Here is a 13,663-nt window from a genome sequence, read left to right on the forward strand (position 1 = left end):
ATTGATCATGGTTATTATCGTGTGGTGGTTGAGTGATTCCCCACTTTGTTGTCATTGTGGCACGGTTTATGGTTGAGATTTTTCTTGAGTTTCTTTTTTTAATTTCTAGGGGAGACTCTGTCGATTTTCTCCCAGGATTTCTCGCCATGGTTTTGATTTCTTGATGTCCATCTAATAGGTATGTGTGACATTTCAAAGTTTGCATACATGACTCGTGAGAGACAAAGGTCTCATTCATGCCAATATATGCGATGTTGGCATTGTGGTCACACAAGACACATTAGGGGCTGTTGTTTCAGACGTATAAGGCAAAAATGGAGATCTACACATGATGCACATAAGGTTTTGACACATGTTGGAGCGGCTGCTTCTTATGCCAGTGACATGATGTCACATTTACCTTTAGCGTTCCTCTTGCTTACATGTCTTCGAGAGGTGGCACTTCTCCCCGTTAGTTACTAGATGAGGATACACATCACACCACATCTAGTGGGAGCTTTGGCTATGTGCACTTGGCAAATGGTTCGACATTTGACATTGCAGCTGCCGGAGATGTTTGCTTGTCATTACCTCGTGGTGCATCCTATACGCTATGACATGTGTGCTATGTTCCTTAGCTGAGATTGAGTTTGATCTCAGTGAGATAGTTAACAAACTGTGGGTGTCAGAGAGAGCAGTCTTTCTAGATGCATTCTGGATCACTTGTGATTGCTAGGGGAGCCTGGAGTGGCTTGGTGTATCCTATGCATGTATCTAAGTAAGAGATGACATAGTCTGGATTTCATTGCTGACATATGATGAGCGATAAACGAGGTGTGTCAACTTTGCTAGTGAGCTCCAGCATTCTCAGGAGACAGAGCTTTTAGCTGTGCAGGACATGCCAATAGACTCTGTAGGGGTAGAGGTAGAGCGACAATGCTCTAGTGAGACACAATAGGTGTCATCGGAGTCTCTATAGACACAAGTAGAATGGGTCTGATCCCTAGATACACACATAGAGATGATAGACATGGAGATGCTAACATGTATAGTTCCACCTATGGATGAGAGGGACGTAGCCATCCAAATGTCGACAATGATACATTTATACATTGTGAGTAGTCTTGATGATGCAATGCATGCAAATAGCACTGAGGAGGCTAGTACAATGAGGCTTGCATAGATTTCGTGAGCGTTCGACGTCTCATGTACGACCTACTAGTGTCAAGGCCCAACCTAGCATTTACAACAAGGATTGTCAGTCATACAATGATTGACACTAGCATGATACATTGTGGAGCTATGCAAACCATATAGAGATGTTTGTGGGATTTACATGCAGGCTCTAGCGTGGATACACACGCTTGCCTATCACTAGAGCCGACATAGCTACATGTAGATTGAGTGAGCGAGCCACTGTGCTTAGGTTGAGAGAGTCTCTCACCTATTTTCTTTTGCATACTAGTAGTTTAGCTAGTAGCACTCACTTATCGACAGATTTACCTTTAAGTGGGAGGTTGTTGGGGTAAAGGCAAAGTGCTTTTCTCTGGGGCCGGACATCCGGTGTTTGGTCACCCATCGGCCACTACCTTCCTTATTCATGTACATATATACTAAATAAGGAGCTCCTCACTTCGAGGCTTGCTCCACCCACACACAATGTTTCTCTTCCCCTTCCCCGTACGCACGCATCTATTAAACTTGCACAATGCAAGAGACACAAAATTTCACTTTGTTTGCACACAATAAGTCTACTCAGAATATTTGAAAAATGGTGTAGAATATGGAGAAACTTTCTCATGCAAAATAGATATTGTTTGCACGGATGGACATGGTGAGAATTTGGATGGACATGGTGAGAAAATTCTCAGATCTAAGTTTTCCAAGCCTACGAGAGCTTAGGAGCACTCAATGCTAGTCTTTGTATCATTGTACTTTCTCGTCAATAATTTGAGAGTTTTGGATCTAAACCAGTTGTACTTTGAACTATATTCTAAAATTGAATACATTCTCACTTGTCTCATTTAGTGTATAGTAATCTAAAGTATATTTGTTTCAGTCCAATAGTCTGAGTACGTCCTCCCAATTTTGGATTCATTATTTTTGAGGGAATCCAAAGAGATACCTTTGTTTCAAGGGACTAAAGTAAAAGCTAAGTGTTTTAGAGCCTCGTCCCACCAAGTGGGTAGAGGAGCTCGAAGTGCTGTAAAATTGATGAGTCGAGGTCTCCCTTGACACTTGGAGCACTTGGAGCGACTACTCGTACGCAGAAACATACAAAATTTCGTTTCATGAATTTGCCAAGAGGAAATTGTAGAAAATTAGGTCTATTGTTTAGGTTTTTATACTATTTTTTCTATTTTGGAACGGAATTTTCCTTTTTCCCCTCGCCCTCAACTGGTATTTTCTAAATTCAAAATGGCACGATATTAAGTTGAGACACAATTTTCCTGAACACTGGTTGTAAGGATTCAACAAGGTCACACATGTAGCTCTTTGTGGTTGTGAGTTTTAACGTCGCAGGAAACTATCCAAGAGACCTTAAATATGTCACTACAATTAAGCTCTCTAGTAGGTCATAACCCATTTCATTTGCATCGGAATCTAGGGAGATCCCTTGAGTTGAAGAGGAAAAATCGAGCTTAGGAAAAGTGAGGAGAGAGACGTGGAGGAGAGAGATGGGAATTTCACTGCATGCCTCGTGTGATGGGATTTTCACTGCAGGGCGAATCGGGAGCACGAGCCAGTAGCGCAGGGGAGGGCAGAGCGAGAGGGCGGCGAAAAGGGGCAACCGGTGTTGTTGTCTCTCTTGCTCTGCAGGCGGCATCAAGCGATCGCCGATTTATGTAGGGGCAGTAGGAAGTAGCTGAGGCTCCATCTCATCTGTTGTGTTGATCTCGACGCAGGAGACAAATATCTGAGGCCTCTTGGGATTGTAACTGTTGTCGAAACCACAATGGAGGTGAATGCGCTGGGACACGGGAAGCCCTGAGGGGTACGTAGGGCGCAGCCTCAAGGGGTATTGTGTGATACATCATATCTGAAGCCTGTTGGGATTGTTGTTAGTACGTCAAAATCTTCTCCTTCTTAATGTCCTGGTCGTGCTACACAAGCGTGGGGGAGGACCAAGGAACGAGGGTGATAGGAGTGTCGTGCACGAGCAGGGAAGAACAATGGTTGGAGCATGGTGCAAGCACGGGATATACTAGGGAGTTCTCTCCCTGTCACAGCACCCTGAAAGGAAGGGAAGTGGAAGCCCTAGGGCGGCATGAGAGCGCGTGGGAACAACATGCAACAAGAAATAGGGAGCGAATCTTCTCATATTCGGCTTAATACTTTAACGTAGACCCAGTAGACACAATAAATTTAATCTGAAGTATTTTCATTTCACTCCAATTGTCTATTTGAGTTTGGTACTAAGTGATTTGAGTTTGGTTCTAGGGTAAAGGGGCCAACTTAAGGCCACCTAAGAGGAAACACACACTCTGGAAAGCACGCTAAAGAGAATCGAGTGCTTAGATGCTCAAAATGAAGATCGAGATCATCTCTACTAGCAGCAAAAATCTAGAATCAAGTTGCATTTATACAGACGAAGAACGCCCGCACAACATTTTTTATGTGTATAAAAAATGAGTGTAAATAGGAAACCAGAATGGGGAGGCATTTAGAGCCATTGTGCCAACAACGCTTGAACCCAAGATCCAATGGCCACAATTGCAAGTTGGCTACATTGTCCACCCCAACTCTCACCCATTTGTGTCTCACAATGGGTCCGAAAGTGCACAAAAAAAACTAGCCCCGGCAATCCTCCTAAAGGGGGGTGGTTTTTTATTGGCCCCTTTACCCTAAGTGATTTGAAATCTAATTTTGTTTGTCTGATTAGATATGATATTTGACATATGGCTCTGAGCCTAACTCTAGAATATGTGTCAAGTGTCTAACTCATTTCTCTCTCTCTCACTCACTCTCTCACACACACACACAGGATTAACACACACGTGTGCGCACTCATTCCCAAGTACCCACACTTTAAAAGACTAGCACAATCATCTTGGAATGTCTTCAAAGTTGTGATTAAATAGATTCATTCGAAATCTAGCTATCTAATACTAAATTTAATGCTTCAAGGCATTACGGATACATATCCACTTGTGGAGCATAACTACTAAGATAATACACTTACAAAGAAGCTATTGTTGGAATGGCAAAGTGATATGCTGCACATAGACTTACCACATAAATGTAGTGCTCACATGAGTCCATTTGGCTACAATGTTTGTGAGGCTAAACGATTGCTAACCTAAATTTGTTCTTATGCACATGAGTGCATTCAGCTACAAGTTCGGTAAGGCTGAGCGTTCGGTTAGGATTGAAGAAGTCTATGGAAGCTTTTGCAAGCTCCATGGCAGGCAATAAATTTGATTGGTTGGCACACCTTGAACGTTCTGAATGCCTATGGATAGGGTTTCTTTTTGTTGGGGATTTTACCTGTTTTGGGGTGTTTTTGCCCAATTTTTTATGGGTAAAAATGTGAACTACCTTTCAAAAAATACACTAGAATGCTGTAAAAACATAAATTCGTTTTTTTGGAAATTTGAAAGGGTGCCCGTAAAAAACCAACTTTGTCTAAGACTACGAACACAAGGAGACGAGAGGAGGCGATGTGGTGGTGGTGGTTTTTGGGGGGGGGGGAGGGGCTCCATTCCAATACGATAGTTCACAGCAAAGCTATGTTTGTAGCCAAAATAAGGTGGGCCAACCACTTGAAAATCCACAGAATGAAGGTTGTGATGTTGCATGTGCGCACCACAAGAGAAGGCAAGGGAGAGATGTGGGGCTAGTTGATCAAAATGTTGAGTGCGAGGCTTGAGCACAACGACAATCCACCGCCATGAGAAACTGGATCCCACAAGTGATCACCCATCTCACCACTTTCACCATAGCCAATGAGAGTGCACTTTTTAGATTTATGCTCTAGCTTCTTTCTAAGCTCTTTGGGTACATGCACAAATTCTTCGCAACCATGAGACTCACAAATGATCCTATGATGGCTTTTGACCACTCAAGCTTCTTCAAAAATTCTACCATCAAGTGTTGTCTTGGTGACCGGCTCAGAAAGTGAACTACAATTTGAAGAGCTTCATCCCAAAAACCATATGACAACTTAGCATCAAGTGTTGTCTTGGTGACCGACTCAGAAAGTGAACTACAATTTGAAGAGCTTCATCCCAAAAACCATATGACAACTTAGCATGAGATAACATGCTATGAATTCTCTCTTGAATTGTTTGATTCATTCTCTTAGCAACTCCATTTTGGGCATGTGTATGAGGAGCAGTAAGCCCCGATTCAAGTGAGGCGGTGATATACCTCTCAACTTCTCCTTGCCTCCGCTTGTCTGGTTCACACGAGGCACTGACAAAGAGAAGAAGGTGTGACTTGCAGAATCACCAAAGCATTGCAATAGGCTTTCATACCTAGAAGGCCCTTATCTTCACACTCCCCCGGATTTCACGCTAAAAAGGAACCAACATGGCTTCTCTTCCGGGGGCGGGGGCGTCTCCCATTCTGCAGGTGGGTCCGGAGAGCTTGCAAACTTCCTCATCCAATGCCACTAGTCCAGCTGTGTCGCACGCCCCTTTTGCAAACTTTGCTGTCGGGTAGTCTAAGCCCAGCCTAAGCTCTCTAATGCCACGTGTCTCACAAAAATTGTGAAACTTATTAGAGACATACTCTCAGTCCTTAGGCACTTACGCTTCCAGTTTGACCGATTTTAGACCTTCAAAGAAGACAAATGATGCTTATAAAAACCTGGCTGCTGTTCGCCTTGGATGCGAACATCGTATCAATGGACAAGCTAGCCGACCATGAAGTTAGACACGACAGTTGCATGCACATAGCTCGTTTGACAAGGCGCGGGGTTGCAAATGACCTAAACAAGTCAATGGGCTTGCGCACATGGAGTCCAAACCTTTTTCGTTCAATGGCGTGTGTCATTGGTTGCTGATGTGTGGTGCAACACTATAGGGCCTGCAAGCTGCAAAATGAGATTTTGTAGGTGAAAAGGCTACAAGAGAAGTTGCACGCACTTTACATTCCTTTCTGCTACAGTGAGGTGAGGGGTTCCTATGCGAATGGGATGGGGGGGGGGGGGGGGGGGGGGGGGCTCGGGACTAAGTGGCACGGGCATGGGAGGGTGGGATTTACGGTGGGAGGATTGAGGTCGTAGATTTGGGTGGCGGCACCAAAAGTAATTCAGGGTACCCTAGATTACTTTCGGGGGTTGTCGCCTTGCACACGTGTTTTAAGTAAATTAGGGCCCCCATGCTTCATAAACACGTGCAAGGCGAAGTGGTTAGGGCATGTGCCTCTCATCGATGAGGTGACAGGTTCAAACCCCACGCCCACAAAATGAGGTACCCTATATTACTTCAAAACGCTAGTACCCTAGATTACAAAAAAGTAATCTAGGGTATCCGCGCCCATATCTACGGCTCACAATACCCCCACCATAGATCCCACCCTCCCAGGCCCGTGCCACTTAGTCCCGGGGGGGTCTTCAATTCACCAGAGTCAAGACAATGCCTCGTCCATATGTGACACGGGATGCGAATGAGAGAACACGTCTGTGCGGATCTCCACGCACAATGGGTCTGACAAAAAGACATATTTGCGAAGTCAAAGCTCTAGACACACTGACTCAAGATTTGTGCCACAACCTTAGACGCTTGAGATTGTTCGCTGAGCCAAGATACCCGTGTGCATTCATTGAAAAAGTTTTTTGCTTTTATCATTATATGCATGAGTTGAATGACGTCCTGGGCACAAAGGCGCTGCACGCGGCATCATCGTTCTTAAGGCCACTGCCGACCGGCCCTCAGCACTAAGTAAGTGGGGGGGGGGGGGGGGAGCGGAGGGGTTAATGGGATCAAGGGAGGGAAAGTCCATGCATGAAGGCCGGAAAGATCGCAGCCACATGCGTCAAATTAAAACTAAACCTAGACAACTTGGGCAATGCTTGTTAACTTATAATATAACGTCGTAAAATCGTTTGTGCATACACGATGTGCGTGCGACTGAGGTGGTTAGCCTATTTGACCCTGAACTCGGATTGCGAGGTCACATATTCGAAGCTCGATGTCGTGCCTTGTTTTTTCAGCTGGCCAGGTTTAGTGCGCCTCGTTTTTTGAGTGGCAGTGTTTAGTGCGCCTCGAGATCCTGCCCCCCAACCCCGACTGTCGATCCCATTACTCCCCCCCGCATTAAATATAGGTGGTACTTAGTGCCAAGGCTGGCCGGCTCAAAAACGTGTGGTGCAAACCCGACCGGCCGGGCGAGTTCTCCAATACCAGTCAGTGGCTTAGTGCTTCTGCAGAGGTTTAGGGCTTTAGTCGGAGCCATGAGCATGGCCCGACATTGGCGCCTCCGTGGATGTCGGCCACGGTCTGCACTTTCTGCTCTCAGCTCTTTAGGCTCAAGAGGTGGTCAGAATGTGAGTGATAGATCATATTGCAGCCTCGAAGAGTCAGGCAATTCGCAGCCACTCAACCTCGCAAATCTGGGCTTCAAAAATGAACAGGACGTGGAATTAGAGCTCAGCAGGGCTCCTCTCCGTGAGGGAGGAAGGCGCCCTCAGCGGTCGATATTAGAGAAATCCCCTCGGATCCCTCCCTCTGCTGCCCCTCCCGCACCCTCTGAGGAGGATATGAAACGAGCTGCTTTAGACGCCTCCTACATCCTCGCAAGAATTGCAGGAATGCAGCTTCGAAGGCCCAAAAACCGCGCAGCCGTGGAAGTGGATGTTAAAAGTGCAAGGAAAGCAGAGAACCTGCAGCCGCAGGAGGAGGAGGGTTTTAAAGAAGAAGAACAAGATACATTTATAGGGGTGAAAGAATCTGCTGAAGCATTAGCACTTAATCATCCTTGGCCTGAATGGCTTGAATTCTTGAGGGATCTTCAAACAAAGGGTTTCTTTGAAGGAACTGAGGACGGAGTGGATGAAGGAAAGCACATGTTTGAGAGCTCTGCTGCAGTCAGGCATGCAATTAATGCGTTTGGACGCAGTCACTCTGAAATATTCAAGTAGGTTGGAATATATATGCTCAACCCTATAGCTTGTATTGGGAACATGGAGACTCTTTTGAAATTTTCTATTTTTTTGGGTCCTTTTGTAGCTGTTTAACTAGAAAGGACTTGAGAGTGCTTGCAAATTTTGGCTGCCCAAGTGTCGATAGGAAAGCCTCTAATGCTTCTAAGCGTCTACGAGCCCATTTTCACATTCCAGAAGGAGATGTAAGTGCTTTTCTGGTTGATTTGCATATCTTTTTTTGATGGGGATACTCTTTTATTACTGGTGGTCATCCAATATTTGTGTACAAGAATGCTCAGGCTGTTATTTGTCTTGCAGGTTTCTTATGGGTGGATGATTTGTGGGTTTGCCAGGTCTGTCAGCGTTGCAGGTTGAAGATGACCTGTCCCAGAGCTTACTTTGCTCCAGAGTCAAAATTAAGCATGAACACTCTAGATGTGGTTCGTATCATTGCAGGCTTTGCCACAAATGTTTGGCCTAATGTTGACAGCTACGAATCTTATCCAATGGAAGTTGGAACTTCTATTTGTAATTTGCTGAGAGAATTCCTCATGTATAAGATCCTTCCCAAGAATCTTGCTGAGAAAGAACATGCACTGACAGAAAGGTTACCTCTTGAGTCAGAGACGAATGTCAGAAAGCAAGTGAAGAGTAGTCCACCAGTTGATCCAAAGCCTGGCGACTGGACCTGCCCAAAGTGAGACAATTGTTTGTAGTTTTGGTAGTGCATTTCTGTGGAGATTAATGAATTTGCGATTGGTTTCCTGCTAACACTCTAGAACGGGATGCAGTTGCGAGTTTTTGAACTTCAATCGGAATCGTAGATGTCGGGAATGCCGGGTATGCCGACCACAGCGTGAGAAGAATGCTTACATTGGAGATTGGCATTGCCCAAAGTGAGTTTAGTAGAGCTTCAGTTTTTATTTTGGCTTTTAATAGCTGGCCTTATATATCAAATATCTTCTTTGTGTTTCAGATGTAGGTATTTGAATTTTAGCAAGAACAGTGTCTGCCGAGAGTGTCAATTTGAACGGCAAACTACAGTCAAGTGGATGGGAGGTGAACGTCTCCCAGATGATCACTCCTCATCAGTCAAACCGGCATCAGTGACGGTGAAGCTGCCCAATAAAGGTCCACGTTTGAAGCACACTACTTTTTCTTGGATACACATATTGGTGCTACAGCTGCAATCTTTTCTTGTCAATCTAATCCCAACATAATACTGTAAAATTTTCAGAGAGGAACTATGAGGCATCAGACGAGGAAGAAGTATCAGATATGTGCTCGATGGATCCTGATAAGGCTGATGAACCTGAGAGTGATGCGACCTTTTCTGAGGAAGAGGGGAGAACACTCTCAAGAGGGTTGGCAAATGTGGCAAGAAGGCTTACCAGGCCTACTTTTAAATGGGAAGAAGTGAAGGAAGAGGTTGAGGGTTTATTTGATTTGAGGGTTACAAACAAGTCATCAAAGGTGTCTCAAAGGACATCTAAACAGGTTAGTGGCAGGGCCTTCGGAAAGCAGTATGGTAGCTCACTTTGATAAGCATGCTATGTTGAGTTGAGTCATAACAGTGTGCCATAGGAGTACAGCTCCTTATTTAGATAACAGGATAAATGGCTCGTTGCATTGGGGAAAGCAGTGAGGAACATTCTGCAATGTGGTTATTGCTCAGAATTTGACTGGGGTACATTTGTTTCAAGCTCAAGATTTGCATGTCCTTGTTAGGGTCCAATTTTTACACTGCTACCTTACAAAGTAGTATGTAAGCCTCCTACAACTAGGATGTAAGCCTCCTGACATCCTAGTTGTTTCAAGCTCAAGATTTGCATGTCCTTGTTAGGGTCCGATTTTTGCACTGCTACCCTACAACTAGCATGTGAACCAGAATCAAGCCATTGTGATGGAGCTGACTGACGATTGTCGGGTTAAATGGCGAGTTCAGTGGAATGCGAGTAGATACAGACTTCAGTCTCTTCACATTGAATTTAAAGTTTTGCAAGTCTGTATTGTTTGCCACTGGCCTGGCTTTTCTCGTTATCTTTTCTGCTTAATTTTATTTCCTGGAGCAATTAATTCGCCTTCTTGTAAGGCTCAATTGTCGCTGCTCGAATCATTCTTTTGAAAGTTGTATGGTGAATGCTGTCACTTCTGTAACTATTTACACCAGCGAAACCTTCCAGTCGCTTACCTAGAGTCAGCTAGGAGGACTGGTAGCAATAGTAGTAAGGAAGGGTCGTGCCGTAAGCATGGATGGCAGAATCAAGCTTGCCATAGGTATATGAGGTGCCTTAATTGAGCATGTTGTGTGGGTTTCTCTTCTCTGCATCATCTTTTTTTCTTAGAAGTCCAATTTGTTTGATGTTGGCTTGTCTTTCCATGGAGCTGAATTAAGATAAATATGTTCGAGTCCACAAACGTGTGCGAAAGTCTTGAGGATGTAAATTTGTTATCCGTGGTTTAAGCATGTGCAACTAATTTGCTTGCAGCATGTCTCTCAAGGAAGGTTCGGGCAATCTAATCGTGGAGCACCCATAGCCGAGTTAAGCTTGTCCCACTAAGGGGCTAGAACTCTCTTGCAGGGAAGGGCTTAGGGAAAGGCACTTCTTAATTTATATTCCACCGCTTCTTGGGAATCAATCAAGTCCAAAGAGGGGGAAATTTTTTTGACAGAACTTCTCTCAATAAAAACCTCTCCAGAGTAGCATTTCAACAAGCACTACCATCTAAGATGTCTTTGCAAGATAAATAGAGGATATTAGAAACCTCTATTTATAAATAGAGGATATTAGAAACCTCTTTAAGACTGCTAAATACCTCATCTAGGGTCCTTCTGAATTCAAATAGACGGGAATTTGTCTTTGCAAGATAAATAGAGGATATTAGAAACCTCTTTAAGACTGCTAAATACCTCATCTAGGGTCCTTCTGAATTCAAATAGACGGGAATTTTTTTGGTAGCAATGTCTCTGAATATTACATCATTCTTGGCACACCAACAATGTCGTATTTAAGAGTTTCTCCATACATTTCAGAAAGGGATATCCATGTGTCTGCATTCTCCAAGTAATACCTCTTGGCTCTTGAATACTTGTGGATGAAGAAACTGGCAACTTCCTTGTAATATTTTAAGCATCTCCCTATTGCAAGAATGGCAAACAAATAGATGTTGTAGGTCCTCTTTTGCCCCACATATTGGGCATCGACCCTGGCCCTTTTTAGCTTTGAGAGCTCTGTCTTGTCCACCAACCAGACTAAATAGATTGTGCTTGATAGGAGTGCTCCCATCCAATGTTGAGCTTCTTTTTGAGGTCCTCATCAAAGGGGGGATTTGTAAGAAATTTTGATAGGCCTTGGAGGCTAATGTAGGCAAAGAGACTGCCCCCCTTTGAGTACCTTCCTTAGCTACATACTGTGTCAAATAGTGTAATCTGCACAATACTTCAGCCAAACAACCAGAAGTAAGGTTAAATTTAGCATGGATCTAATCACCGGTCATCCATTTCCCATTGTGGTATATGTCCTCCCAATATTTGATGCCTTTGTTGAAGCATTTGTGGGCTTTGACACCTGGTTTCTTTCCTTGCTTCTTAGGGATGTGTCCAAACGAAATTGAATCTTGAAGAAGAAACTCCACTTTTGAGTAAATGGAGACGGGGATGTTCCACCATTCTTTCTTGAGTTCAGACCATGCCAAAGATCGCCAGAAAGAGTGGAACCTATTGTTTTAATGCCTAAGGGGGAGGTAAATAGGTCCCACAACTCCAAGTTGCCCCATGCTTTGTATTCCTGCACAAGGAAAGACCAGTATTCCTAGGAGGAGAGTGATCTTTTGACCCACTTTGTGATTGATTGTCTTTCAATATTCAAGATCCCTAGATCACCTCTAGCTTTATGATAGCAGCATGTTTTCCATGACACCTTGTTGACTTTGAAAATATTATTGTTTCCTCCCCAAAGAAATAAAGAAATCTCCTCGATCTGGCTACTACGTGCTTCATTTGCAATTTAGTTGGCCTTCAACAAGCAAGAAAATAAATGAAAGAAGTGAGATATAATGATTTAACACAACCATTGTGGCTGACAAGTTAGACTGAAAGCTTGCCATAGGAAGATTTTCCTTCTAAATTTGTCAAATATCCATTGCCATCTTTGGCCCATAGTGACCTTGAAAACCATAGGTATACCCAGTAGCCTAAAAACTTGTCCATTTGGTATGATTTGACACCCTGCATGAGTCATTGTAGAAGGAATAAAACCATTTGAAACTTCAAAATGAGTTTTATGGTGATTGATATGAGAGCCACTTGCAAGACAAAAGATATTTAGACATTCCATAAAAGTATTAATTGTCTAAGCATTTGCCCTCAAAATAATATTAGTATCATCATCGAACTATTGAAGGCATAAATCATGCTCTACACCAGAGATCTAAATTCCTTAATTTTACCCATCTGTATGAAGTTATTATCAACCCAATGCATATAAGAAGGAGATTGCATAAAGCAAGGGAGCCAATGGGCAGCCCTATCTGATAAACCTTATGAGAAGCATACTTTCAGATAACTAATCATTCATTGCTATTTCGACATTGCTAAAGAGCACATGTGTAAATTTAATGAACTTCCTCCCAATACCCATATCAAAAAGTGATTGCAAAATGAAATCTTGTTCAATTCTATCGTAAGCTTTGTCACAGTCTATCTTAAAAAAATAGAATTCTTGACTAGGTTCCTCAACATAATCCATCCCTTCCTACAAAGTGATGATAGCATCCAAAATAAACTTGTTTTTATGAAGCATATTTGCTCTTCAAGACTTGTTGACTGGAGGAACACTGAGAAGAATCACCCACGTTTTGTAACATTTAAGTCTGATAGATTTGAGAGACTATTTTTGATAAGAATGTACCTCTCAAGAGGAATGTATAGAAGCCAAAATTTTGTAATCCTAAGGGGGATTTTTAAGTTAATTGATCCTTGCGTAAACTATGTGCCGTGTCACACACACACACACACACACACACACACACACACACACAGAGAGAGAGAGAGAGAGAGAGAGAGAGAGAGAGAGAGAGAGAGAGAGAGAGAGAGAGGTCTTATCTCTTCACTGCGTGCGCTATGGAGCAGCCATTGCAAAGCCAAAACCACCAACGAGCGAGGGCTACGCACCAACGCCAAGCTTGCAAGTTTTTGGCTCCATCACGAGGCTAGCTTCCACGAGCTTCTGAGTGAGTTATCTTGCAAAACATGTGTCTGTTTTGCGAGTTCTTCATACCAGTAGGTTCACGGCGAGAAGAGCTACACATGAGGATCATGTATGTTGAGAATCGGTGACCTGTAATAGACTGCATGTCTTCATACGCGTTTGCTGCACCAAGTGGTTACGGGGCGGGATATAAGGTCAGAGTCCATAGGGTAGTGACCTCTTGGGAAGTAGAGGATTCCTTCTGTGTTTCGAGGCGATTCGAGGACTGTTGATTTTGATTGGAATAACGTGAGCATCGTAGGTTTTGTTGCAGCCACAAGCACACAGGATATCTGGATTTGATTTCCTCGAGTAGTACTTGTCATTAGAAGGCCGAGTAGGTGAT

At 43.6% G+C, this 13,663-nt stretch overlaps 1 protein-coding gene across 1 annotated transcript; it reads left to right on the forward strand.

Annotated features, from left to right (window-relative positions):
• Positions 1-7,299: 7,299 nt before the first annotated feature.
• Positions 7,300-10,176, forward strand: LOC147456648 (uncharacterized). Its single transcript, XM_086515078.1, has 6 exons — positions 7,300-8,061; positions 8,154-8,271; positions 8,422-8,765; positions 8,860-8,964; positions 9,045-9,199; positions 9,306-10,176. The coding sequence occupies exons 1-6, from the start codon at positions 7,379-7,381 to the stop codon at positions 9,608-9,610; spliced, it is 1,710 nt and encodes a 569-aa protein (XP_086371204.1). The 5' UTR covers positions 7,300-7,378; the 3' UTR covers positions 9,611-10,176.
• Positions 10,177-13,663: the final 3,487 nt, after the last annotated feature.

Source organism: Adiantum capillus-veneris, chromosome 6 (genome assembly GCF_014529385.1).
Source record: "Adiantum capillus-veneris isolate H3 chromosome 6, ASM1452938v2, whole genome shotgun sequence".
In the NCBI taxonomy this organism is placed as follows: domain Eukaryota; kingdom Viridiplantae; phylum Streptophyta; class Polypodiopsida; order Polypodiales; family Pteridaceae; genus Adiantum; species Adiantum capillus-veneris.